The sequence below is a fragment of the Dipodomys merriami genome, unplaced genomic scaffold (assembly GCF_024711535.1).
Source record: "Dipodomys merriami isolate MVZ:Mamm:240054 unplaced genomic scaffold, mDipMer1.0.p SCAF_767, whole genome shotgun sequence".
In the NCBI taxonomy this organism is placed as follows: Eukaryota; Metazoa; Chordata; class Mammalia; order Rodentia; family Heteromyidae; genus Dipodomys; species Dipodomys merriami.
This window is the reverse complement of record NW_027206365.1, coordinates 130,614-156,214: the sequence shown is the minus strand read 5'-3', so window position 1 is coordinate 156,214 and position 25,601 is coordinate 130,614. Positions and strand designations below refer to the sequence as shown.

The following is a 25,601-nucleotide window of genomic DNA, read 5'->3' as shown; positions in this document are numbered from 1 at the left end:
CAAGTGGTAGAGCATAAGCCTTGAGCACAAAACACAGGGACTGACCCCAGGCCCTGAGTTTAAAACAACACACACACAAACACAATCTCTTCTTGCTATTCTACTTTCAAGAGGTTTTGGAATTCTACTTTTACTGTAGGGACAGCAAAGGTAGCTAGTGCTATAAACTCAGCTAGTGCTGAGCCCTGCCTGCAATTTGACCCTTATTTAAGAACACCAATATGGAGGTTTGCCCTGAAATCTCTCACTAGGGTAGAGATCAGTTATCAGTCTCTTTAAACCTCTGAAACTACTGGCTGAATGCACCGCTTCCCAGACTTGCAAATAAATCAACTAGGGAGAGAGAGAGGGAGAGAGAGAGAGAGAGAGAGAGAGAGAAAGAGAGAGAAAGAGAGAGAGAGAGAGAGAGAGAGAGAGAGAGTGTGTGTGTGTGTGTGTGTGTGTGTTCGTTCGTGAGCCACTGGTGCCCAGCTGTTTAATTTTTTTTCTCAAGGCTGGTGTTCTACCACTTGAGCCAAACCTCCAGCTTCTTGGTGTTTAATTGGAAATAAGAGTCTTTTGAGCCAGGTGCTGTGACTCACGCCTGTAATCCTAGCTACTCAGGAGGCTGAGATCTAAGGATCATGATTCAAAGCCAGCCCAGGCAGGAAAGTCGGTGAGACTCTTATCTCCAATAAACCACTAGAAAACCGGAAGTGACCCTGTGGCTCAAGGGGTAGAGCGACTGCCTTGAGCTGAAGAGCTGAGGGACAGCGCCCAAGCCCAGAGGTTCAAGCCCAACGACTGACCAAAAAAAAAAAAAAGTCTTTTGAGTTTGTCTCCCGGGTTGGCATCAAACTGCAACCCTTAGAACTCAGCTTTCTCAGTAACTAGGATTACAAGCATGACCAATAGCAGCTTGAGTTGAGGATTTTATTGAAATGCACACACTGGTTGAAAAGGTATGGAGCATGGAGCTAGACCTGGGATTCCATATGTCTAACAAGCTCTCAAGTTAGGTTAGGAGTTAAGTCTACAAATCCACATTTTTGGTGCCAAATGACCATAGCAGTGATTCTTAAACTTATCTGCACTTCAATTTTCTCACTATAAAAAATTAAGTATTATATTTTGTTGTGTTTTTCTTGCACTGATCCTGGACTTGAATTCACAGCCTGGGCACATTGGGCCTAAGAGCTTTTCTGGCTCAAGGCTAGTGCTCTACCACTTGAGTCACAGCTCCATTCCCAGGCTTTCTTGGTAGTTCACTGGAGACAAGTCTCCTGGAGGGCTGGGAGGGTGGCTCAGTGGTAGAGCGCTTGCCTTGCATGCCTGAGGCCCTGGGTTTGATTCCTCAGTACCACATAAGCAAAAAGAAAAAAGCCAGAAGTGGAGCTGTGGCTCAAGTGGTAGAGCGCTAGCCTTGAGCTGAAGAGCTGAGGGACAGCACCCAGGCCCAGAGTTCAGGCCCCACCACTGGACCAAAGAACAAACAAAAAAAGTCTTATGGATGTTCCTACTTGGGCTGTCTTCAAACCATAATCCTTGGATCTCAGTCTCCTGAATAGATAGGATTGTCACATATAGTCTTATTAGCTTTGATACCATTAAACAGAGATAAAGCAACATAGTATTTTGGGCATTAAGCACTAGGTCTCAAAAAATGTTTTGCCCTAAACTATAAGGAAACCATTGTATCAAAAGAAAAAAAAATAGTTGGCTTAGTGGAAGAGTGCTTGCCTACCATATATGAAGCACTGAGTGTGATTCCTCAGTACCACATAAACAGAAAAAGCCGGAAATGGAGCTGTGGTTCAAGTGGTAGAGTGCTAGCCTTGAGCAAAAGAAGCTCAGGGATGGTGCCTAGGCCCTGAGTTCAAGCCCCAAGTCTGGCAAAAAATAAAATAAAAACTTGCAGAAGTTTCAATAGGTATAGCTCTGTGATAAAGTGATTGTCTAACATGCACAAAACATTGGGTTCAATCTCCAGCACTAGAATAAAAGTTATTATATATAATATACATATGTATATGCATAAATATTATACATATTATACATTTATCACACATTGCATATGTGTGTATGTATATCAGAAAAACCCAAACATTCAACTAAAGGGGACTGTTTAGAGAACAAATTATACTACATCCATCCAAATAGACTATAAAGCAGACACTAAACATGTTAACCAAGAAACATTTTAACATATTTTTACCTACATGTTTAAATAAGACACAAAAATGCTCCATAAGTATACACTCAAGTAAAGAAACATGTTCTCCCATTTAGTTCAACTATAATTGGGCTGGGAACATACCTTGGTGGCATGTTTGGGCCAGCACCTCAAAAAAGAAAAGAAAGGACTGGGAAATGTGTCTCAGTGGTAAAGTGCTTGCCCATGCATGAAGCCCTTAGTTCAATTCCTCAGTCCCACATAAACAGAAAAAGCCAGAAGCGGTGCAGTAGCTCAAATGGTAAAGTATTACCCTTGAGCCAAAGAAGCTTAGGGACAGTGCCCAGGCCCTGAGTTCAAGCCCCAGGACTGGCACATTTCTTGGGCATGTTTTTTGAGTTCAGGCCCCATGACCGAACCCCCCCCCCAAAAAAAAAAAATTAAATTAAAAAAAAATAGCCAGGTGCTGCTGGCTCACACCTGTAATCCTAGCTATTCAGGAGGCTGAGATCTGAGGATCATGGTTTAAAGCCAGCCCAGGCAGGAAAGGCCATGAGACTTTTATCTCCAATTAACCACCAGAAAACCTAAGTGGAGCTGTGGCTCAAGGGGTAGAGCATTCCCCTTGAGCTGAATTGCTGAGGGACAGTGCCCAGGCCCAGAGTTCAAACTCCACAACTGACAAAATAAAAATAAAAAAACTGGGCCAAGTGCCGGTGGCTCATGCCTGTAGTTCTAGCTACTCAGGAGGCTGAGATTTGAAGCCAAGATTTGAGGAGTACAGTTAGAAGCAGTTAGAAGATTCTTATCTCCAAGTAACTATCATAAAGCCAGAAGTGGAGTCACATTCATTTTTCTGCCTGGGTTGGCTTTGATTCTCTGATCTCAGCTGCATGAGTAGCTGAGAGATATACATATACATATATATATATCACCAGTACCTTACACCAACTCACCAACTTTTGAGTTTGATGGACCTATGGTTCACTATGCTACCGTCAGGGTTCCAATCGCTACTTTTTGTTTTATTTGTTGGTACCAGAGTTTGAATTCAGGGCTCATACTCTCTTGACTTGCTTGTTGCTTGGGCAACACAACCAGCCTGGCTTTTTGTTGGTTAACTAGCGATGGAATGAGTCTCCTGGAATTTCCTGCTTGTGCTAGATTTAACCCTTGATGATGGTCCAGATCTCATCATTCTTAGTAGCTAGGCCTAATGACAGGCCTGAGCCTGTCATTCAGTGCCCAGCTCAAATCCATTTTGACTATCAAGAGAAATGAATCTTGGTTACCTTGTTAGTTACCACCATTGTTACAACTGTCATTATCACCTTCCAGCCTGCACCTGATCTCTGTCTAAAAAATTACTGTAATGAACCAGGAGCTGGTAGCTCACGCCTGTAATCCTAGCTACCCAAGAGGCTGAGATCAGAGGATCGAGGTTTAAAGCCAGCCTGGGCAGGAAAATCTCCAATTAACCACCAGAAAACTGGAAAGTGGGGCTGTGGCTCAAGTGGTAGAGCATGCGCCTTGAGCTGAAGAGCTCAGAGATAAGGCCCAGGCCCAGAGTTCAAGCCCCACGACTGACAAAAAAAAAAAAAAAAAAAAAAGAAAGTTCAGGGACAACACCCAGGTCCTGTTAGGAACTGCACCAATAATAATAATAATAATAATAATAATAATAATAATAATAATATAATAATAATTCTATACTGAAAAGCTCACATATAATGGTGCTTTGGTCCTTAAACTACTGAATCTTTCTAGTATCTAACAATGATATAACTGTTTTATATTCTGCTCAGCTTCCTGATATCCTATTCTCTTGAACGTCCCCAGGATATAAAGCACACATTTCTCTATCTGCCTTGGGCTTCACTCTGTAAAGCACTCAAATGATTGTCAACCTTGGTTCAGCACTGCATACATACTTTTCATTTCCTCTACACATTTTCCCAGCTAAGTCTCAGCCATGTTCCAGAATGGATTTCCACATTTGTGGAGTCCATCTCCAAGTGAGACATCCCTTTAAATAATAACCAGTGGTTTCTATATACCTCCAATATGTCATATCCTTCACAAACACAATCTAAAGAGAAAACCCTGGTAGAGCACCTACCTAGCAAGTGCGAGGCCAAGTTCAAAGCCCAGCAGTACCCAAAATACTGACAACTCATCATCTTCCCTGCTCAAAATTGTTATCCAGAGTCCTCTGGATACTTTGCTCAATGGTACACATATATACCCATGCTGGGAAGTAAGGGTCTGCTAGCTGATAGCACACATAGGCAGAGACTGCAGCATGTGGTGTATTGCTTCTGGATTAGCTTTTTAGCATGTTCCATGCCCCTTCCCCCCCCCCCCCCCCCGTCAGTTGTGGGTCTTGAACTCTGGACCTAGGTGCTGTCCCTGAGCTCTTGAGCCACAGTACCACTTCCAATTTTCTGAGTCGCTTATTGGAGATAAGAGTCTCACAGACTTTCCTGCCCTGACTGGCTGTGAACCACGATCCTCAGATCTTAGCCTCCTGAGTAGCTAGGATTACAGGCATGCGCCACCAGTGCCCAGCATTTGCTTGGCTTTTTTATTCAAGACCAACCTACACTTCTGGCTTTTTGCTGGTTAAATGGAGATGAGTCTCACAGACTCTTATCTCTAGACTTTTATCTCTAATAAAGGCCTGACAGGGCAGACTTGGAACCATGAATCAAGATGCTTAGATCTCACCCTCTTGAGTAGCTAGGATTATAGGGTGAGCAACTGATAACTAGCATCAAAGTCATTCTTGATTTTGCTATCTTATTATTTCAAGGAATAGAAATCCTAAATTCTTACTCTTACAAGTAGATTCCAAGCTACATGGAACAAGTACTTTTGTTTACTTGTTGATCTAATAGCTAGACATTTAGTAGGTCCTTCACAAAGTCATCTAAATTTTGTAGAGAAACCAATTGGTCACTCCCTCCCCCCGCCACCCTTGGGCATGGGGCTTGAACTCTGGGCCTGGGTGCTGTCCCTGTGCTCTACAGCTCAAGGCTAATGCTCTAGCATTTGAGCCACAGCACCACTTCTGGCCTTTTCTGTTTATGTGGTGCTGAGGAATTGAACCCAGGGAGTCATGCACACGAGGCAAGCACTCTACCACTGAACCACCTTTCCAGGCCTGGTCACTTTTTAATAAACCATTTAAAAACTGAGTTGAATAGCCCCTTATCTCACTTATTTGTATAAGTTCCCTGGCCTGAATCCCAACTGAGGCTTGCTACCTTTAGCAGTCCCAGGAGACTAGATACTGTATCCATTCTAACGATTTTGTATCCCATCTATTGAGATACAGAGTTTCTGTTCTATATCCTTTTTGGATAAACTGGCAAGTCGATGAATAGCCTAAATAGACAAATCTATCTATACCTCTGACCCCTGGTAAATATGGTATACAACTATTACCCCAGCCATTCAGGAGGCAGAGCCAAGAAATCTCAAGAAACAATTACGTCAAACCAAACTAGCAAAACACCAAACAAAGCAACAACCACGAAACACTTCAGGAACAGTTATTGGTCATTTAATTGATCTCCAGGTACTAGGATAACCCCCCTGCCTGTTGTTTTAACCTCATCGTCTGCTTTTCCTCCTTCCCCCAAATAGGATTCTATTCACTGCTAAGACTAAAATCAAAGCATTCAACAAATCAGAGGCTACCGATGATAAGTTCTGTGCTACACCAGGCCCTAAGGAAGCAAAAGTGTCGTACAGTACAGGTTAAGTTCACTTACTGAGCAAGTGACCTGGAGCTGCTGCTGCTGTGGTGGCGGCGGCGGCGTCTGTTCTTGAGGGGTTTGCTGCTGTGGCTGTTGCTGGGGGTCCCATATATGAACAGTCTGAGCTGTATTCTGGTATGTGCCCGCCACAGCCTGCACAGCCACTGGAATGTGGATGTTGCCATTCATGAACTGTGCTGGAAAGAGAGAGTTTGCAAGGGTCTGCACTACTTCTTCATGGGAGTTTTTCACTACAGACGTGGTGCCCACCATCTTCTCCTTGTCATCCTCCAGCTTTACAGCTGCCAGGGCTGTGGGTGAGCCACTGACATGAACGGCATTGTAGGCTTCCTGGGGAATGGCAATGTGTGTAATGCTCTGCTGCTGAGGGTCCCCCCGGGGCTGGGCAGAATAAACCGGGATGGTCCAAGTTTCTCCTGTAGGGCTAGTAATGGTCCCAGTGGCACTGTACAAGTGGGCACTGTCTACTGTCAGTAAGTCTGGCCTCAAAGACACATAACTCTGCTGCTGGCCCTGTGGAATAGCCAGAACGGTGGCCACTGGCTGCCCTGAGATGGCGTAGGACACAGTGATGGGCATGTCCACTTTGCGTTTCTTCACTGGTTGGAGGACACTGGCTGTGCCACCAACCCGCCGCTCCCCTTCCCGGGGTGAGCCTTGCTGGGATGGTGGTGGGGAAAGGGCACCCACGGTCTGGATTTGGATCTGCTGACCCCCGGCGAGAGACTGGCCAGCCACCAGTTGAGCCTGGATCTGCTGATGTGGGATATGCTCCTCTGGGATTTCTGTAGCCTGGATCTGCTGGGCCGCCTGCACATGCTGCACCTGGATCTGGGCTGCTTGTAGCTGTGAGGGGCTGGGGCTCTGCAGAGACGGGGTCTGGATGGAGGGGGCTGCTGACTGTGGTGCCTGGCCCTGGATCTGCACCTGGACCTGGATGGGTTGCTCCGCAGGCTGGTGAACGGTGAACTGAGGGGAGAGTTGCTGAGTGGAGACTTGCTGCGGAGACTGCTGTACCTGAACCTGTACCTGAAGCAACGAGATTCACCAGTGAGTAAGGCAGGAAGGAATGAGAATTCAGATGCTCAAGAGATGAAGAAATTTTAGGGCATTATGCAATGTGAGGGGGAAAAAAAGCTGCAAAAAGGGCGGAGAATGTGGCTTAGTGGTAGAGTGCTTGCCTAGCATGCAGGAAGCCCTGGGTTCAATTCCTCAGTACCACATACACAGAAAAAAGCTGGCAGTGGCACCATGGCTCAAGTGGTAGAGTGCTAGCCTTGAGCAAAAGCAGCTCAGGGACAGTGCGCAGGCCCTGAGTTCAAGCCCCAGGACTAGGGGGAAAAAAAAAAAAAGCTGCCATAGCGAAGGCTACTAAGGAGGCCACAATCCCCCAAAACATATGAAAAATTAACCAAATCACATTGCATTCAGTGAAACATATCTAGTCCACAGACCAAGGAAAACTAGTCAACTAAGTAGGACATATCGTAACATATTGCTCATTTCTAACTTCTTTGAAAATGAACATCTTTTGTTTTTTGTATATTGATACAGAAGCTCAATTATATAACCCATAAACATATTTATATGTAGTATCTGAAATTAATTATCTATTTGTGTAAAGTCAAATACAACACACTCAGGATCAAATCTATCTTCTTTCTTTCTTTTCTTTTTTTTTTTTTTTTGGTTGGTCGTGGGGCTTGAACTCTGGGCTTGGGCACTGTCCCTCAGCTCTTCAGCTCAAGGAGAGTGCTCTACCACTTGAGCCACAGCGCCACTTCCTCAAATCTATCTTCTACCATGAGCAATTAGTAGAAAAAAAATTGAGCAGTTAGTAGAAAATATGGTAAAGATCCCAGAATCTCAACAGACAGTACTAACTTCATTATTTAAAATGCAGATACTGGGGCTGGGAAGGTGGCTCAGTGGTAGAGCACTTGCCTTGCATGCCTGAGGCCCTGGGTTTGATTCCTCAGCACCACATAAGCAAAAAGAAAAAAGCCGGAAGTGACACTGTGACTCAAGTGGTAGAGCACTAGCCTTGAGCTGAAGAGCTGAGGGACAGCGCCCAGGCCCAGAGTTCAGGCCCCACGACTGGACCCAAAAAAAAAACAAGAACAAAAACAAAAACAAAAAACATAAAATGCAGATACTAGCTAGGAGCCGATGACTCACCCCTGTAATTCTAGCTACTCAGTAGGCTAAGATCTGAGGATCATGGTTCAAAGCCAGCCAAGGTAGGAAAGTCCATGAGACTCTTATCTCCAATTAACCACCAGAAAACTGAGAGTGGCTGTGTGGCTCAAGTGGTATAGAGCGCTCCACTTCAGCTGAAGAGTTCAGGGACAGCGCCCAGGCCCAGAGTTCAAGCCCCGTGACTGACAAAAATAAATAAATATATAAATAAAAATTAATAATAGCTTGGCGCCAGTGGCTCACAACAGTAATCCTAAGAACTCAGAAGATTTAGATCTGAGGATGGTGGTCCAAAATCAGCCTAGGCAGGAAAGACCAGTCAGCAGGCGCAGGAAAGCCCATGAGACTCTTATCTCCACAAAACTGGAAGTGGTGCTGTGGCTCAAGTGGTAGAGTGCTAGCCTTGAGCTGAAGAGCCGAGGGACAGTGCCCAGACCCAGAGTTCAGGCCTCATGAACGACAAAAAAAAAAAAAAAAAAAAAAACCCAAAAAACAAAAACCAGATGTTTATCTAAACAACATTACTCAATTCTGGATTAAACATCTCTGGTAACAATGTGGTTTATATCTTATTATTTTTATTTCAGTACGCAAAAGCACCTGAAATTACATATAGTGTGCAATAGAAGTTTTCCATCAACTATACATACCAAAACAACCCAAACCACAGGTTAAGAATTACCAAAGTAGGAAAGGAACAGTTAAAAACTATATGTATAAAAGAGAGCTGGGCGCCAGTGGCTCACGCCAGTAATCCTAGCTAATCAGAAGGCTGAGATCTGAGGATGATGGTGTAAAGCCAGCCCAGGCAAGAAAGTCTATGAGACTCTTATCTCCAATTAACCACCATAAAACTGGAAGTGGTGCTGTGGTTCAAGTAGTAGAGAGGTGTGGACTTGAGCTGAAGATTGAGGGACAGCGCCTAGGCCCAGAGTTCAAGACCCAGGACAAAAAAAAAAAAAAAAAAAAAAAAAGTAAAATAAGGAAGAGGGTTTATCTCTAACCAATAGTGGAAAGACATTAACAAAATATAATCAAAGATGATGCTAGGACAACGAGATGCAAAAGAATGAAGTTGGACTAGGTATGGTGCAACGTTTCACATCTGCAAATCTAGCACTGGTGATTTTCCCACAGGCAGATGCTGCGTTTGGAGATCAGTGAGGCTACATAGCAAGATTCTGTCTAAACACACACACACACACACACACACACACACACACACACACACACACACACACACACACACACACACACACACACACACACACACACACACACACACACACACACACACACACACACACACACACACACACACACACACACCACACACACACGATGAAGCCAGACACTGATGCTCAAGTCTGTAATCCTAGCTACCCAGGAGGCTAAGATCTGAGTATTACAGTTCAAAGTCAGTCTGGGCAAGGAAGTCTGTTGTGAGACTATTTTCTCTCCAATTAAATACCAAAAGGCCAGAAGTAGAACTGTAGATCAAATGGTAGAGTACTACCCATGAGCATCAAAGCTCAAGGATAGTACCCATATCCTGAGTTAAGCTCCAGGAGTAGCATGCGTGCACGCACGCACGCACGCACGCACGCACGCGCACGCACGCACACGCACACACACACACACACACACACACACACACACACACACACACACACACGGGTGGTAGAGTGTGAATCTTTATGTGAAACAATAGTCTCTTCCATCTACAAATACTGTTTCTTGCCATTGATTGCATTATTGTTGAACTTAAGAGTTTATAAATAGGGGCTGGGGAGGTGGCTCAGTGGTAGAGCGCTTGCCTTGCATGCATGAGGCCCTGGGTTCGATTCCTCAGCACCACATAAGAAAAAAAGAAAAAAGCCAGAAGTGGCGCTGTGGTTCAAGTGGTAGAGCGCTAGTCTTGAGATGAAGAGTTGAGGGATAGCGCCCAAGCCCAGAGTTCAGGCCCCACGACTGGATCCCTCCCCCCCCAAAAAAAAAAAAAACCAAGAGTTTATAAACAATAACTACCAAATGAGAAAGCTATAGACTGAGTTATGTAACCTAACAACTACATGAAGATTACTAAAATACCCCCTCCAGTCTACCACCATCTTTTTGTGCCAGTACAGGGCGAACGTGGTGCTTTATTCTCAATTGGCTTTTTGCTCATGCTTTGTACTCTACCACTTGAGCCACACCTCCAGTCTAGGATTTTTGCTGGATAATTGCAGCTGTGAGAATCTCATGGAAGCTGGGTGCTGGTGGCTCACACCTGTAATCCTAGCTACTCAGGAGGCTGAGATCTGAGGATTGCGGTTCAAAGCTAGCCAGGGCAGGAAAGGCCGTGAGACTATCTCCAATAAACCACAAGGAAACCCAAAGTGGCACTGTGGCAGGTGGTAGAGCGCTCGCCTTGAGCTGAAGAGCTGAGGGACAGTACCCAGGCCCAGAGTTCAAGCCCTACAACCAACCAAAATAAAACAGAATGTCATAGATTTTTCTGACCAGGCTGGCATCAAACTCCAATCTTCAAATTCCAGTCTCCTGTTAGGATTTTAGACATGAGCCACCAGTGTTCAGCAACAATCCTTTTATCTATTTTTTTTTTTTTTGGTCAGTTGTGAGGCCTGAACTTGACCTTCAGCTCTTCAGTTCTTCAGTTCAAGGCTAGCGCTCTACCACTTGAGCACCACACTTCTGGCTTTTTTCTGCTTATGTGGTGCTGAGGAACAAACCCAGGGCCTCATGCATGCAAGGCAAGTGCTCTACCACTGAGCTACCTTCCCAGACTCGAGTCCTTTTATTTTAAAACAAATTCTACACATTATCTTCATTAATGAGACAAAATTAGCTTTGTTATGGTCTCTGTTCAGATTGGCAGGCAGAAGGGAAGCCTCAGTCACATATACAAACCCAATCCAAGACAGACCTCTATTTTCTATAATGTTCAGTTATCTGAAGAAAATATCAAGACTCTATGATCTTTTCAGTTCAGTGGCTAAAAATAGTATCCACACTAACTATGACATCATCGGTTTTCAAGGAAGTTTCAGAGCTAAGCACAAAAATCCTGAGTTCAAACCTCAGTACCACCCCACCAAATCCAAGCTTCCTCATGTTGAAAACAATCCCTAGCGACTGGGAATGTGGCTTAGTGGTAGGGTGTCTGCCTGGCATACACTAAGACCTGGGTTCCATTCCTCAATAAAAAAGAAAGCTAGTAGTGATTCTCAAATGGTAGAGTGCTCATCTGAGCAAAAGCAGCTCAGGGACAGTGCCCAGGCCCTGAGTTCAAGCTCCAGGAATGGCAAAAGAAAGAAAGAAACTAATCCCTAGCATCTGCATAGAGTATACATATAACATGCCTCCCTAACCAAAACCCTGACAGCAAATAAAATGCATTAAACAGCCAGGGGGTACTGTGGCTCATGCCTGTCATCCTAGCTACTCATGAGGCTGAGATCTGAGGATTGAGGTTCAAAGCCAGCCTGGGCAGGAAAGGTCATGAGACACTTATCTCCAATAAACCACCAGGAAACCGGAAGTGGGGCTGTGGCTCAAGTGGTAGAGCCCTAGCCTTAAGCTCAAAAGCTGAGGGAAGCCGGGCGCTGGTGGCTCACGCCTGTAATCCTAGCTACTCAGGAGGCTGAGATCTGAGGATCGCGGTTCAAAGCCAGCCCGGGCAGGAGAGACCGTGAGACTCCTATCTCCAATAAATCACCAGAAAACCGGAAGTGGCGCTGTAGCTCAAGTGGTAGAGCGCTCGCCTTGAGCTGAAGAGCTGAGGGACAGCGCCCAGGCCCAGAGTTCAAGCCCCACGACCGACAAAAAAAAAAAAAAAAAAAAAGCTGAGGGACTGGGGCTGGGAAGGTGGCTCAGGGGTAGAGTGCTTGCCTTGCATGCCTGAGGCCCTGGGTTTGATTCCTCAGCACCACATAAGCAAAAAGAAAAAAGCTGGAAGTGGCGTTGTGGCAAGTGGTAGAGGGCTAGCCTTGAGCTGAAGAGCTGAGGGACAGCGCCCAGGCCCAGAGTTCAGGCCCCATGACCGGACCCAAAAAAAAAAAAAAAAAAAAAAAAAAAAAAGAGCTGAGGGACAGTGCCCAGGCCAAGTTCAAGCCCCACAACCGACCAAAACAAACAAACAAGCAAACAGGCTACACCTAAACATTCTGCTCTTACCTGAACCTGCTGTGGCTGCTGAACCTGGATCTGCTGTTCTTGCTGGGTTTGTGGCTGAACACTGGTGGTGACTGGACATGCAAGTTCAAGCAGTGACCCAGCCACTTCAGTGCTGTCTGTGTAAATGCAGTTCCCTCCCTGTTGGTACACCATGGTGGTGGTAGCCGTCTGCTGGAACTCCTGAAGAGCTTCAGGACCCTTAGAGGCCAGTGAGTCCAGAAATTCCTTCATCCTGTGTTGTGGAACAGACCGAGCCTTCACTCGGATATACTCTTCAAAAGAGATGGTGTTCTCCAGAGAATTATTCATATTGCAGAGTCCTTAGGGTTCCTAGAAATAAAATAGATGGTAGTCAAAATTATGCTACTGTTTTTCACATGCTAAAAGTGCAAAGAAGCAACCCCCCTGGCATCACTATTGGGTATTCAGGGTAGCTGAACAGATCTGGAATCCAAAATAGTTCTATTATGGCACTTTTTTTTTAACCAGTTGATAAGTATTTGAAAACTGTTTTCATGAACACTTCTTAAACCAAACTATATCACATTGAAACCAAAAAACAAAAGCATGCTTCACAGTACTAGATAAACACGCTGAAACACACTCCCCATCTAGCGTTTAGACCAATCACATCTCTGCAGAGCCAAGCACAGGACAGTAAATGTCACATGCAAAACTGCTCTCTGATCATCACAGAGAGGACTACAAAGCAAGGAGGAGCAGGCCAGGAGCAAAGATTCCAACTGGGTTTTCTAAACTGTCAACTACGGCTTATATTGTAAAGACAAGTATGCTACAGAGCTATGGCAAGATCCCTCCAAGAAACAGATTTGTTTTTTCTCTTTCATCAGAAACACCAAAAATTTTCAGAGTTTGGTGATACACATCTGTAATCCTAGAAGTCAGAAGGCTGAGGCATGAGGATCAAGTTTGAGGCTAGTCTGACCTCAAAAACGAAACAAAAGTCAGGCATAGTAATGCACACTGGTGACTCACACCTAGCTATTCAGGAGGTTGAGGTCTGAGGATTGCAGAACGAAGCCAGCAAAGGCAGGAAAGCCTAGAAGATTCTTGTCTCCAAAAAAGCCAAGTGGATATATGGCTCAAGGGGTAGAATGCTAGCCTTGGGCAGAAAATCTCAGAGACAGTGCCCAGGCCATGAGTTCAAACTGAAGGAAGGAGACACACACACACACACACACGCACGCACGCACACACGCTCGCAGAAAATCTCAGAGACAAGCCGGGCGCTGGTGGCTCACGCCTGTAATCCTAGCTACTCAGGAGGCTGAGATCTGAGGATCACGGTTCAAAGCCAGCCCGGGCAGGAGAGACCGTGAGACTCCTATCTCCAATAAACCACCAGAAAACCGGAAGTGGCGCTGTAGCTCAAGTGGTAGAGCGCTCGCCTTGAGCTGAAGAGCTGAGGGACAGCGCCCAAGCCCAGAGTTCAAGCCCCACGACCAACAAAAAAAAAAAAAAAAAAAAAGAAAATCTCAGAGACAGTGCCAGGCCATGAGTTCAAACTGAAGGAAGGGGACACACACACACACACACACACACACACACACACACACACACACACACACACACACACACACACACACACACACACACACACACACACACACACACACACACACACACACACACACACACACACACACACACACACACACACACACACACACACACACGAGCCAGGTGCTGGTGGCTCATGCCTGTAACACAAAAGTCCTTGTAAGTCTCTTTTCTCCAATGAACCACTCAAAAACTGGAAGTAGCAGGCTGGGAAGGTGGCTCAGTGGTAGAGTACTTGCCTTGCATGCTTGAGGCCTTGGGTTCGATTCCTCAGCACCACATAAGCAGAAAGAGCCAGAAGTGGCGCTATGGCTCAAGTGGTAGGAGCCATGACCAGCCCAAGAAAAAAAAACAACAACTGGAAGTAGCATTGTGGCTCAAGTGGTAAAGCACAAGCCTTGAGCACAAAGAGGTTTAGGGACAGTGCCAAGGCTCTGTGTTCAATCAACCAAAAAAAAAAAAAAAAAGAGAGAGAGAGAGAGAGAGAGAAAGGAAGAAAAAAAGAAGGAAGGAAGGAAGGAAGGAAGGAAGGAAGGAAGGAAGAAGGAAGGAAGGAAAGAAGGAATATTTTCATTTTGCCATATAATGGGGCTCATCCTTTTTTTTTTTTTATTTCTTTGGGTCTGGTCGTGGGGCCTGAACTCTGGGCTTGGGCACTGTCCCTCAGCTCTTCAGCTCAAGGCTAGTGCTCTACCACTTGAGCCACAGCACCACTTCCGGCTTTTTTCTTTTTGCTTATGTGGTGCTGAGGAATCGAACCCAGGGCCTCAGGCATGCTCTACCACTGAGCCACCTTCCCAGCTCATCCTTTTGTACCTTGACTTACTAGCACACTGGAAAAACACGCCTGGGTTCAAACCTCAACTTGATCTTAACTGTGTTAAGACAAGTCAGTTAACTTAACTGAGTTAATATAAGTACCAATGTATAAGACACTTAGAAAAATACTTGAGTCCAAATGAAAAGAAAAAAAAAAAAAAACGGGCTGAAAAGGTGACTCAGTGGTAGAGCGCTTGCCTTGCATGTCTGAGGCCCTGGGTTCGATTCCTCAGCACCACATAAGCAAAAAGAAAAAAGCTGGAAATGGCACTGTGGCTCAAGTGGTAGAGCGCTAGTCTTGAGCTGAAGAGCTGAGCGACAGCGCCCAGGACCAGAGTTCAGACACCACGACCGTACCCAAAAAAAAGAAAAGAAAAAAAAACAGCTCTACATTATGTATTAACTAATTTTATTAAAACAATTGATGGAAAAGTGGAAGTGTGGCTCAAGTGGTAGATTGCCCACTGTGAGTGAAAAAAACCTCAGTGCACTAGGCCCTGAGTTCAAGTCCCAGTATCAGCACACAATGCCTTAAGTAACTAAGTCACTACTAAGATGCAGAAGTCAATTGCAGGTGCACCTGTAATCCCAGCACCCAAGCTGAGGCAGGAGGAATCACAAGACTGAGGCTAGCCTGGGCAAGATTATCTCAAAAACCAACCTTGGGCTGGGAAGGTGGCTCAGTGGTAGAGTGCTTACCTTGCATGCATGAGGCTCTGGGTTCGATTCCTCAGCACCACATACGCAGAAAAAGCTGGAAGTGGTGCTGTGGCTCAAGTGGTAGAGTGCTAGCATTGAGCTGAAGAGCTCAGGAACAGCGCCTCAGGCCCCATGACCAGCAAAAACAAAACAAAACAAACCAACTAACCAACCAACCAAAGATAGTAACTTTTAATTATCTAGGGATGACTCTGCAACCTATGGATACTGAGGAACTATTAACAATATCTGTACTATTCTCCTTTGCCCAGTACCACTGCCAGAATAAAAGTAGGAACAGATCAGAGAATAACACAGACCAAGTGAAGCTTTTTTTTTTTTTTTTTTTTTGGTCGGTCGTGGGGCTTGAACTCTGGGCCTGAGCGCTGTCCCTCAGCTCTTCAGCTCAAGGCGAGCGCTCTACCACTTGAGCTACAACGCCACTTCCGGTTTTCTGGTGGTTTATTGGAGATAGGAGTCTCACGGTCTCTCCTGCCCGGGCTGGCTTTGAACCGAGATCCTCATATCTCAGCCTCCTGAGTAGCTAGGATTACAGGCGTGAGCCACCAGCGCCTGGCGCCAAGTGAAGCTTCTTGATCCAAGTATTTCAGTCTATCTCCAATGTCAGGAAAAGTAATTATTTTTCTCTGAGCCACACAGTTAGAAATAGAAATACTAGTCTCCTTTTCACAGTCCAGATGCTCTGTAGCATGTTAGAGATTTCAGGTATATAAATAATCATTTCTTTTCATCCACTTGGTAGACCATGTGCTAATCCTTAGTTCACATACAGCATGTGCTTCTTACATATCTGTTGCATTTAGAATTCAGTGTCAAACAGGAAGAACTATGATTCCATTTTCCTGTAATACCTAAAACTTACAATAATAAATGGTACCATCTAATTGTATATGCTGTGGAAAAAATGTGTGGAAAAGATGTGTACTACTCTTCTCTTTTAAATGGTTAGCACATTATCTTGGGAGAGGAAAAACCTAAACAACCATGTGACATGAAACCAAATTTTTTAAATGCAGTCATTACGCATTACCTAATTGACATTGGTACTATTTTTATGGCATACTAAAGTATAGTACATAAACTCAGATGCTTTTTAAAACTAGATCTGAATTTATGCAGCTACTTAAAGACAATATTAAGAAAAAATTTAAAGAATATGTGTCAAAAATAAAAGGATATATTTGTCAGGCACTGGTAGCTCATGCTATAATCCTAGGTACTCATAAGCTGAGATCTGAGATTCCAGATCTGAAGTCAACCCAGGCAGACATATCTAAGAGACTCTTATCTCCAATTAACCAGCACAAAGCCAGAAGTGGAGCCATGATTCAAGTGGTAGAGAGTTAGCTATAGATGAAAAAAAAACACAAAGCCTGAATTCAAAGCCCCTGTACCAACCAACCCCCCCACACATGCATGCACATGCACACACACACACATAGAATAGAACCATCAATAATCTTTTATAACAATGTATCTAATATAGTGAATGTCTTCTTAAAGAAGAATACAAGGTCAGGTATGATGACTCATGCTTATAATCCTAGCTACTCAGGAGCCAGAGATCCATTTAATGAGCCAAAGTTTTTTACTTTTGACTCAATATTTCAAAGCTTTCCTTGGTTAACAGGATAAAGACTAGAAATTTCTTTCCTTTTTTTCTTCCTCCCTCACCCCCTTCTTTCCCTTCTTGGTGCCAGTACTGGGGTTTGAACTCAGGGCTTAGGCACTGTCCCTCAGCTTTTTCACTCAAGATTGGCCCTCTACCATTTGAACCACATAGCCCTACTTCTGTCCAGCTTTTTGCTGGTTAATTAGAGATAAGGATCTCATGAACTTTCCTACCCAGGCTGGCTTCAATCCATACCTTCAGATCTTAGCCTCCTAAATAGCCAGGATTATAGGCACAAGTCATCTGCATCTGGCTGAAATTTCTTTCTTTTCTTTGTCCTTTGTGGGGCTTGAACTCTGGGCTTGGGCGCTGTCCCTGCACTCTTCAGCTCAAGGCAAATGCTCTATCACTTGAGCCATAGTGCCACTTCCAGTTTCCGGGTGGTTATTTGGAGATAAGTCTTAGGGACTTTCCTGCCTGGTCTGGCTTTGAACCATGATCCTTAGATCTCAGCCTCCTGAGTAGCTAGGATTACAGTTGGGAGCCACTGGTGCCCTGCCGGGAAATTTCTTTTTTTTTTTTTGTCGGTTGTGGGGCTTGAACTCTGGGCCTGGGCACTGTCCCTCAGCTCTTCAGCTCAAGGCGAGCGCTCTACCACTTGAGCTACAGCGCCACTTCCGGTTTTCTGGTGAGATAGGAGTCTCATGGTCTTTCTTGCCCTGGCTGGCTTTGAACCGCGATCCTCAGATCTCAGCCTCCTGAGTAGCTAGGATTACAGGCGTGAGCCACCAGCGCCTGGCTCCAGGAAATTTCTTAAGAAGGCAATTCCCCATCTGGGCTCTGGTGGCTTATGCCTGCAATCCTAGTAAGATGGTAGAGATCTGAAGATCAGGTTTGAAGCCTGCTAGGACAGAAAAGTTCTTGAGAATGTATCTCCAAATAGCCAGGGGAAAAAAAAAAGCCTATGAGTAAAAAATCCAAGTAAGAGCAGCAGGCCCTGGGTTCAAGGCCTAGGACCAGCACATACAAAAATGAAGGCATCTCTTATAATAAAGACCTATGGCTGTAATCCCAGCTACTTGGGAGATGGAAATAAGGTAGATCTTAGAGGAGAGTCCAAGAATTTTGCTATGCTCATGCTTGTAATTCTGGCTATTCAAGAAGCTAGCTAAGATCTGAGGATCACAGTTCAAAGCCAGCCCAACAATTAACCAATAAAGGCCAGAAATATAAATATAGGAGCTGGTGCGCTGCCATGTGAGCCACCGCTCCACTTCCATCTTTTTTGGTGCTTAATTGGAGATAAGAGTCACAGACTTTTCTGCTCAGGCTGGCTTCAAACCATGATGCTTGGATCTCAGCCTCTTTAATAGCTAGGATTACAGGCTTGAGCCATAGCACCTGTCCCCCGCACTCCAAACACACTTTTTAAAAGTCCTCTCTACCATAAGATCAGATCATTTATCAATAATTTTTAGGCCTTAACATATGCCCTACAGTTTAGCATATACTGTACAGCTGAACTCCATCTTCAAACACTCCATATGCTTTTTTTTTTTTTTGAGGTAAGGCCTCATTGTAATGCTCAAACTGGCTAGAACTCACTACACAGCCCAGAAGGTTCTTATTTTCATTCACTCCTGATTCAGCCTCCCTAATTGCTGGCATTATAACAATGTACCAATATGCCCAGCTTTCAGTGTACCTTAGAAAAGAGTTACTGAAACTGTTTGCTATAAATTTAAATGCCATTGCTATCATACACCAAATTACTATAAATAAGGACTGCTTGAAAGCTCTTCCAGTGTGACTCTAATGATTCTTCTATCATCACATCTTTTAAAAAGCATGTTAACATGCCTATTAGACTTTTTGGAGAGATTTCTCACTTCAATTCCACACACAAAGTTTGAGATTTGAAAAAAAAAAAAAAGTTAATGACACAGAAACACATTCTACATAATAAAAGAAGGGGGGGCAACAACACCAACACAATTTTATTATATGACTCTGAACTGTTTATGTATTAGGAAGGAAAAAATGGTAACAAATGTATCAAAGCTAACATTAATTAGCAAAGTTAAAACCACAGAGGATTGGGGTTTTTTTCCCTGTTTAATATTGTCCTATATTTTCCACAGTTGTATTAACCCAAATTGTAACTAAAACATCATCTTTTTTTTTCTACAGGTTTATTTTGCAATAACAGAAGACATACAACAAATCCTTGTTGATCTTAGATTTTTCCCCACAAAATCTGAAATAGTTTTAAGATAAACAAAACCATTAAGCACCAAAAACTTACATAATAATGAAATTGTTAATTTCTTCATGATGCTGCTCAGAAGACACTAAGGCTCATCTTTGGTAATTGATAAGGGGGAGAGAAGAAACTTTATGACATTGATTTCCAAAACCTCCAAAGGGACAAAAAGATTTTTAAAAACTTGGCAAGGTGTAGTAAACAAATTAAGCTACTTTTAGAAAATATAAAGGGGGGAGGGGATAACTGGGTACTTCCAATTTCTGGGAGTCAGACAGAATAGTGGTTGGGGGGGAAAACACTAGCGTTCATAGAGGGTAGGCATCTGTAAATAAGTATTTTCTCCTAAAAATTGAGTAAGGCTACTTTTTGCAGTACAATAAAGACAAATCACTAACCTATCAGCAGCTTCTGAGGACTTTTTCCTATTCCCAAACTGATCACCGGTGTGTGTCCTGTATTTGGTTTTATATTAGAGCTTTTATTACTGGCATAATGCCTGACAAAGCAATCCATCTAAGCTATAATTTTATCACTAGAACAAGATGGTAACATGGAAAATCATTCTAAAACAATAATTATTTCCAAAGATGTTTGCCAAATCCTTTCTTTCTTTTTTTTTTTCATTGAGATCATTCTAAAGGAAAATGATCTAAGTACTCATCAGAATCACTTTCTTGGGTCACTTATCTCTGATACCTCTTTTCCAGACTCCCTTTACAGCCCTGCTAAACAGGTTGTAGATTTGTAATGGACTAAGAGAAGGCAGCCCAAGCTGCTTCAGAGTCCTTCTTTGGGCCTCAGGCACAGGATTTGCATCTATTTAGCAATGGTCCCTCATAGCTTACTAAATCTGGTTTGAAAAATACATTTTCAAATTTATAAAAAACAAACAACAGGGCTGGGAATGTGGGTTAGTGGTAGAGTGCTTGCCTAGCATTTGTGAAGCCCTGGGTTCGATTCCTCGGTACCACATAAACAGAAAAAGTCAGTAAACAGAAAAAGTCAGTAAACAGAAAAAGTCAGGAGTGGCATTATGGCACAAGTGGTAGAGAGCTAGCCTTGAGCAAAAAGCTCAGGGACAGTGCCTAGGCCCTGAGTTCAAACTCAGTGGAAAAGCAGTATTTAGCTCAATGGAAGAACACTTGTTGAGTAATAAACAAATTATGATAGTCTCATGTAACAATATGACATAGAAGTGGGAATTGACTATAGTTGCACACAAATTTCAAAAACATGCTATAAGGAATAAAGCATGATTCTACTTATATAAAACACAAAAATAAAAACTGTACCTCTAAAGACACAAAGGCTGTACATATAAACAGAGAGAGATGGGATTATCATACAACTCCCACCTGTAATCCTAGCTGCTCAGGAAGCTAAGATCCAAAGGATCTCGGTTTAAAACCAGGGGAAGAAAAGTCCAAGAGACTCTATCTCCAAAATAACCAGCAAAAAGCAAAGCTGGAGGCATGGCTCAAGTGGTGAGAGTACCAAAAGCAAGTGAAGACAAGCAAGCATGATGCTCGAAAGTCAAATCCCAGCAATGGCAAAAAAAAAGTTGCATTTGCCTCTAGAGACTGACATGCTATGACCAGAAAAGGACTCATAAAAGACTCATGGCATAGGTTTGTTATTCCATTTCTTAAAGAAGTAGTTAGACTGAGTTTCTTCTAAATTTTTCATTAAATTGTACACAGATCATTGCTGCAAATATAATGTACATAAATATTAGGGGCTGGGAATGTGGCTTAGTGGTAGAGTGCTTGCCTAGCATGTGTGAAGCCCTGGGTTCAATTCCTCAGTACCACATACACAGAAAAAGCTGGAAGTGGCACTGTGGCTCAAGAGGTAGAATGCTAGCCTTGAGCAAATTAAGCTCAGGAACAGTGCCTACGACCTGAATTCAAGCCCCAGCACTGGCCAAAAAAGAAAAAAAGAAAAGCCCTGTTTTGCCCTGGCCTAAACAGTGAGACCAAAGGAACATTTGATCAAACATTTCAGCAAAGGAAAAAAAAAAAAGATCCTTTTCTCACGGAGTCACTTGGGCTTAACAAGGGAAATCACAATCCCGGGCTGGGTAGTAACTCAGGGGTAGAGCACATGCTGAGCATGCACACTAGGCCTTAAGTTTAGTCCTCAACACCAGAAAATAAACACACACACACAGAGAAATCACAGCCCACCATTATGGAGGAAAAAACAACAACCCAACAAACAAAGGAAAACATTTGTGTGAACCCTAAAGGAAAGGACTGAAAAGTATCTGGAACATAATGCATGGCAACAAAGTAAAAGAGAAGAACAGGTGTTTATGTAACACCTCATTCTGAAGCCAAAGGTTGAAATGAAAAGACCCTCACAGATAAAGGGTAGCCATTTAACAGCAGACAAGCAAGCAGGGCACAAACCACAACTGACTAAATGAAGAGAAAGCATGCAAGTTTAAAGGAAGACATCCCTGGTTATTAAACTCCCAGAAAGGAGGACTATCTCACTCTGACTGTGGTTATCTTTCTAGAGACATTCAAATTTACAAGTCAGTTACTATTTGATCTTTTGTTTCAAATAGCAGCATAAGCTTGTAAGGAGATATGGAACTGTATTCGTTCTTGGCAAAGTATACACATTCATCATAAAGGACAAGAAGATAGCTAAAAGGTAAATCTTGGTGAGCTTATGAAAATGCAATTGACAAAAGCCAATTTAAGCTGGGCACTGCTGGTGACGGGGCACACTTGCAATCCTAGCTAATTGGGAGGCTGACATCTGAGGATCAAGGTTCAAAACTAGCCCAGGGTGAAAAATCCAATGAGCCCACCAAAAAGTTAGAACTGGAGCTGTGGATCAAATGGTAGAGCACCAGCCTTGATCGAAAAAGGTCAGGGAAAGTGCTCAGACCCTGAGTCCAAGCCCTGTACTACCACAAAATTAAATTAAAATTAAATAAAAATTAAAAGATCTCAATCAAAACAAGTAGGACTAACAGCACAAATATGTCCTAGAAAAACCTAAATGCTTTTTGGGAGAACCAGTTAGGTCCTTAGTTGATGCTCTGCTACACAGAAATCTGCTTATTACATTGACCGTACTCTATAGAAAACACTGTCCAAGCAATAAACTTTGGCTGGACTCAAAAATGCAGTCTCAGCCAGGCGCTGGTGGCTCACGCCTGTAATCCTAGCTACTCAGGAGGAGGATCGCGGTTCAAAGCCTGGCGGGAAAGTTCGTGAGACTCTTATCTCCAATAACCTCCCCTCTATAAAACCCGAAGTGGTGCTGTAGCTCAAGCGGTAGAGCGCTCACCTTGAGCCTGAAGAGCACAGAGACAGCGCCCAAGCCCAGAGTTCAAGACCCACAACCGACCAAAAAAAAAAAAAAATGCAGTCTCTCACATCTTCAGTTTTCCAACAAGCTAACCTAACATTTTCTGGCAGACTACATCCAGAATGACTGACAGGATTTGTAATGTTTCAATATTACCAGGAAAAAAAAAACTGCACACATACTTCCAGCATATGAACGATATTGACTCACCAGTCACCATGTTGCATGTATTTCTGCTTGCTTGTCCTGAGTTCTCAAGACTTCTAACATTCTGAAGAAGATAGAACAAAGAAGTTCCTTCCATCCTCAGCCTCTTAAGTAAACTTAACTTTGTTTTTTAAAAAATACAATCGATAAAAAATTACCCCCATCGTGATCAAATTGGATTGCTAATTTTACCCTTTTTAAAAGCTTTCTCTTCCTCAACCTTAATGAAGCAAGTAAAACAAATTGGATGTTTTGTCTTTAAAAGAAAAAAAAAGTGCTTATTTCTCTAGGAAGACCCTAGAACTCCACAGGCACCAAATCACAGCGGTGGGCCCAGGAATCATAGAGGAAGAAAAAAAAAAAGCTGGAAATTATCTAAGTCATTTGGGCTTTTACAGTGACCACACAGGCGAATTTCTGTAACTTCCACTAGACACTTTTCAAATTATGTATCTACACATAGATAGAAAAGACAAAACGCTGATTTTTCAGGCTGAGCAAATGTTTCTAGGTAACTTTTGGGCGGAGATAACAATGAGGCCCTGAGTGGTACTGACAAGGCCACTCCCATCCACTCAATCAAAAAAAAAAAAAAAAAAAAAAAGGAAGAAGCCGCGTTTTCTTTTAAAAAAAAGAATTTAAAGTAGCATTTGAAAGCCCAGAGTTTTTCCTATCATCCGCATCTGAGGATCTCCTTCCGGAGCGCACAGAGGTGACGTGTATGAATTGCGCTTATGGAAGAACTGGTTTCTGATGGAAGGAAAGCCAAGTACTAGAGTGAAAGCCCCTTAAGTTAGCCTTCCCTACCCGGCACAAAGCACCAATGCAAGGTGAGGACACCCGATGTGGGGTGGGGGTAGGGGTGGGGGCCCCCCCCAGTGGCCAATCGGGCCCATAAGGACTGGGTTTCTGAAACCCAGGAGAACCCTCCCCGAGCACCCACCCCCGTACTTGAGCCTCGGGGTAACCGCATTTTGTTTTTGTTTTTTCCTTTCCTCCAGAAGAAGAATGTGCAAATCCTGGCCCGCCAGGTCAAGACAGCACAAGGCCGCTGGGTTTCTCCCGCAGGCCTAGGCCACGGCTGTCCGGGGACGTCACCAAGAGCAGGAAGGGCCCAACCCTCCTCCACCTCCCTCCCCACCCTCCCCCCCGCCCTCCCCCACCCCGCCCCGCAGCCCCGAGCGGCCTGCCGGCCGGCCGGCCACCCCCCTCGTCTCAGAAGCGTCCGGCGCGCTCTCGAGGCGGCACCACCAACCAACAGCGGGGCGCGCGCGCGCCCCCAAAACACAGGAGGAAAAAGGTGGGGAGGGAGGGAGAAGAGATCGCGCGCGCGCGAGCAGGCGGGCACGCGCCCCGGACGCCGCTCCCGTCAGTCGTCCACGCGGGGGGGGGAGGGGGGGCGCCACACACACACACACACACCAGCCTCCCCCCCAAAGAACCGAACTACGGTGCCCGTGCCGCGGGCACGCGCACGTCGGCGGGCACGCGCACCCTGAGGACCGTACGGCGCGCCCCTCCCCTGCCCGCGCGCACGCGCGCCAGCCAACACCACCGAGACGCGCACACACACACACACACACATATAAATACACGCACGGCCGCGGCTCGGGGGCGCGCACGAGCACGCGCACGCGCGCGCCGCGCCCACCCAAATCCCGGGCCCGCCCCTCCCCCACCCCGGGGGCGGGCGCTCGCGGGCCCGGGGACGTTCTCCGCCGCGGAGCCGCCCCGAGGTCTCCAGGGCCCAGCGGCCGCGGCCCGCCCGCCCCCGCCCGCCCGCCCGCCCGCCGTTGTGTAGGGTGGGCCGCTGTCCCAGGCCCCGCAGCCTCACCACCTTCTCCGTCCCCCACCGGAGCCCTCACCCGGCGACGTCACCGCCGCCGCCGCCTCCGCTATACCCGCCGGCCCCGCCGCACCGCCCCGGGGGCCCCGGTTCTGCCGTCCGCCGCTCCAAGACCGACAGGATTTTCTCCTCACAGCTCCCTAGGCGCCATCTTACATTCAACCCTCACAGCCAATGAGTGCCGGATACTTCTCTCGCGAGAATAGCAGCACCCGATCCCGCGAGAGCTGAGGCTTTCCTGCCGGCCAAGCTTAAAGGGAACGCTTTGAGACCGGGAGGGGAGGCCGCGCCTCGAGATGCTGGGGCGCAGGACGGATCCCCGGCGGTGTCGGCCCGGACGCCCCGCCCACCGGCGCCCCCCCCCCGGCGGGGCGGAGCCAGAGCTGGAGTTTAGCCTAGCAGGGGTGGGGGGACGAAGGGGGGGGAACCCCTGGCAGGGCTTGAGCTTTCAAGACCCACCTTCCACTGCCCGCTAGAGCCTCCTTTGGTCGCACTGCTTCACGAGGGGCGGAGCCCGGCTCGGTTCGATCTCAGGCTTAAGGTGGCCCCCCACAACCCCTGAGCCTGGTCCCAGCCGTCCCAGCTGTACCCCCCCACCTGGGAATCTCCTGGATCGTTCACCTCCTGCAAGAACCCAACCTCTGGGATGTTCGCCATCTGCTGCCTCCTGAGCTCTGCTGTGGAGAGTCAGATCCACCTTAAAGCGGGCCTCAGGCAGCCTGATGTTTGTACACAGGGAAAATGTGGAAGTCATTAAAGCTGCAGGCACTCACCTGCAGCCCACACACTACCTAAGAGAACCACCAGCAGCTTATTGGAGACCCTTAGAGCCTTTCCACTTGATCCTCTTGTCTGGGCAAAACTGTCCATTGTGTCACAAGTCATTTCCTGAGAGCAAATCCAGGCTAAGG

At 45.4% G+C, this 25,601-nt stretch overlaps 1 protein-coding gene across 4 annotated transcripts in view; it reads right to left on the bottom strand.

Annotated features, from left to right (window-relative positions):
* Positions 1 to 24,876, bottom strand: part of LOC138818481 (transcriptional regulator QRICH1) — a 33,247-nt gene extending 8,371 nt beyond the window's left edge. Inside the window, exons 1-4 of one of the 4 annotated variants that reach the window (XM_070009392.1) lie at positions 24,710 to 24,876; positions 22,848 to 22,908; positions 12,313 to 12,642; positions 5,929 to 6,963 (exon numbers count right to left, since the gene is read on the bottom strand). In XM_070009392.1, coding sequence (XP_069865493.1) covers positions 5,929 to 6,963; positions 12,313 to 12,621 — 1,344 coding nt within the window. In that variant the 5' untranslated portion in view covers positions 12,622 to 12,642; positions 22,848 to 22,908; positions 24,710 to 24,876. Of the gene's footprint in view, positions 1 to 5,928; positions 6,964 to 12,312; positions 12,643 to 22,847; positions 22,909 to 23,787; positions 23,959 to 24,709 lie in introns of those variants that run through there. The other 3 variants (XM_070009393.1, XM_070009391.1, XM_070009390.1) reach the window with 3 other exon arrangements.
* Positions 24,877 to 25,601: the final 725 nt, after the last annotated feature.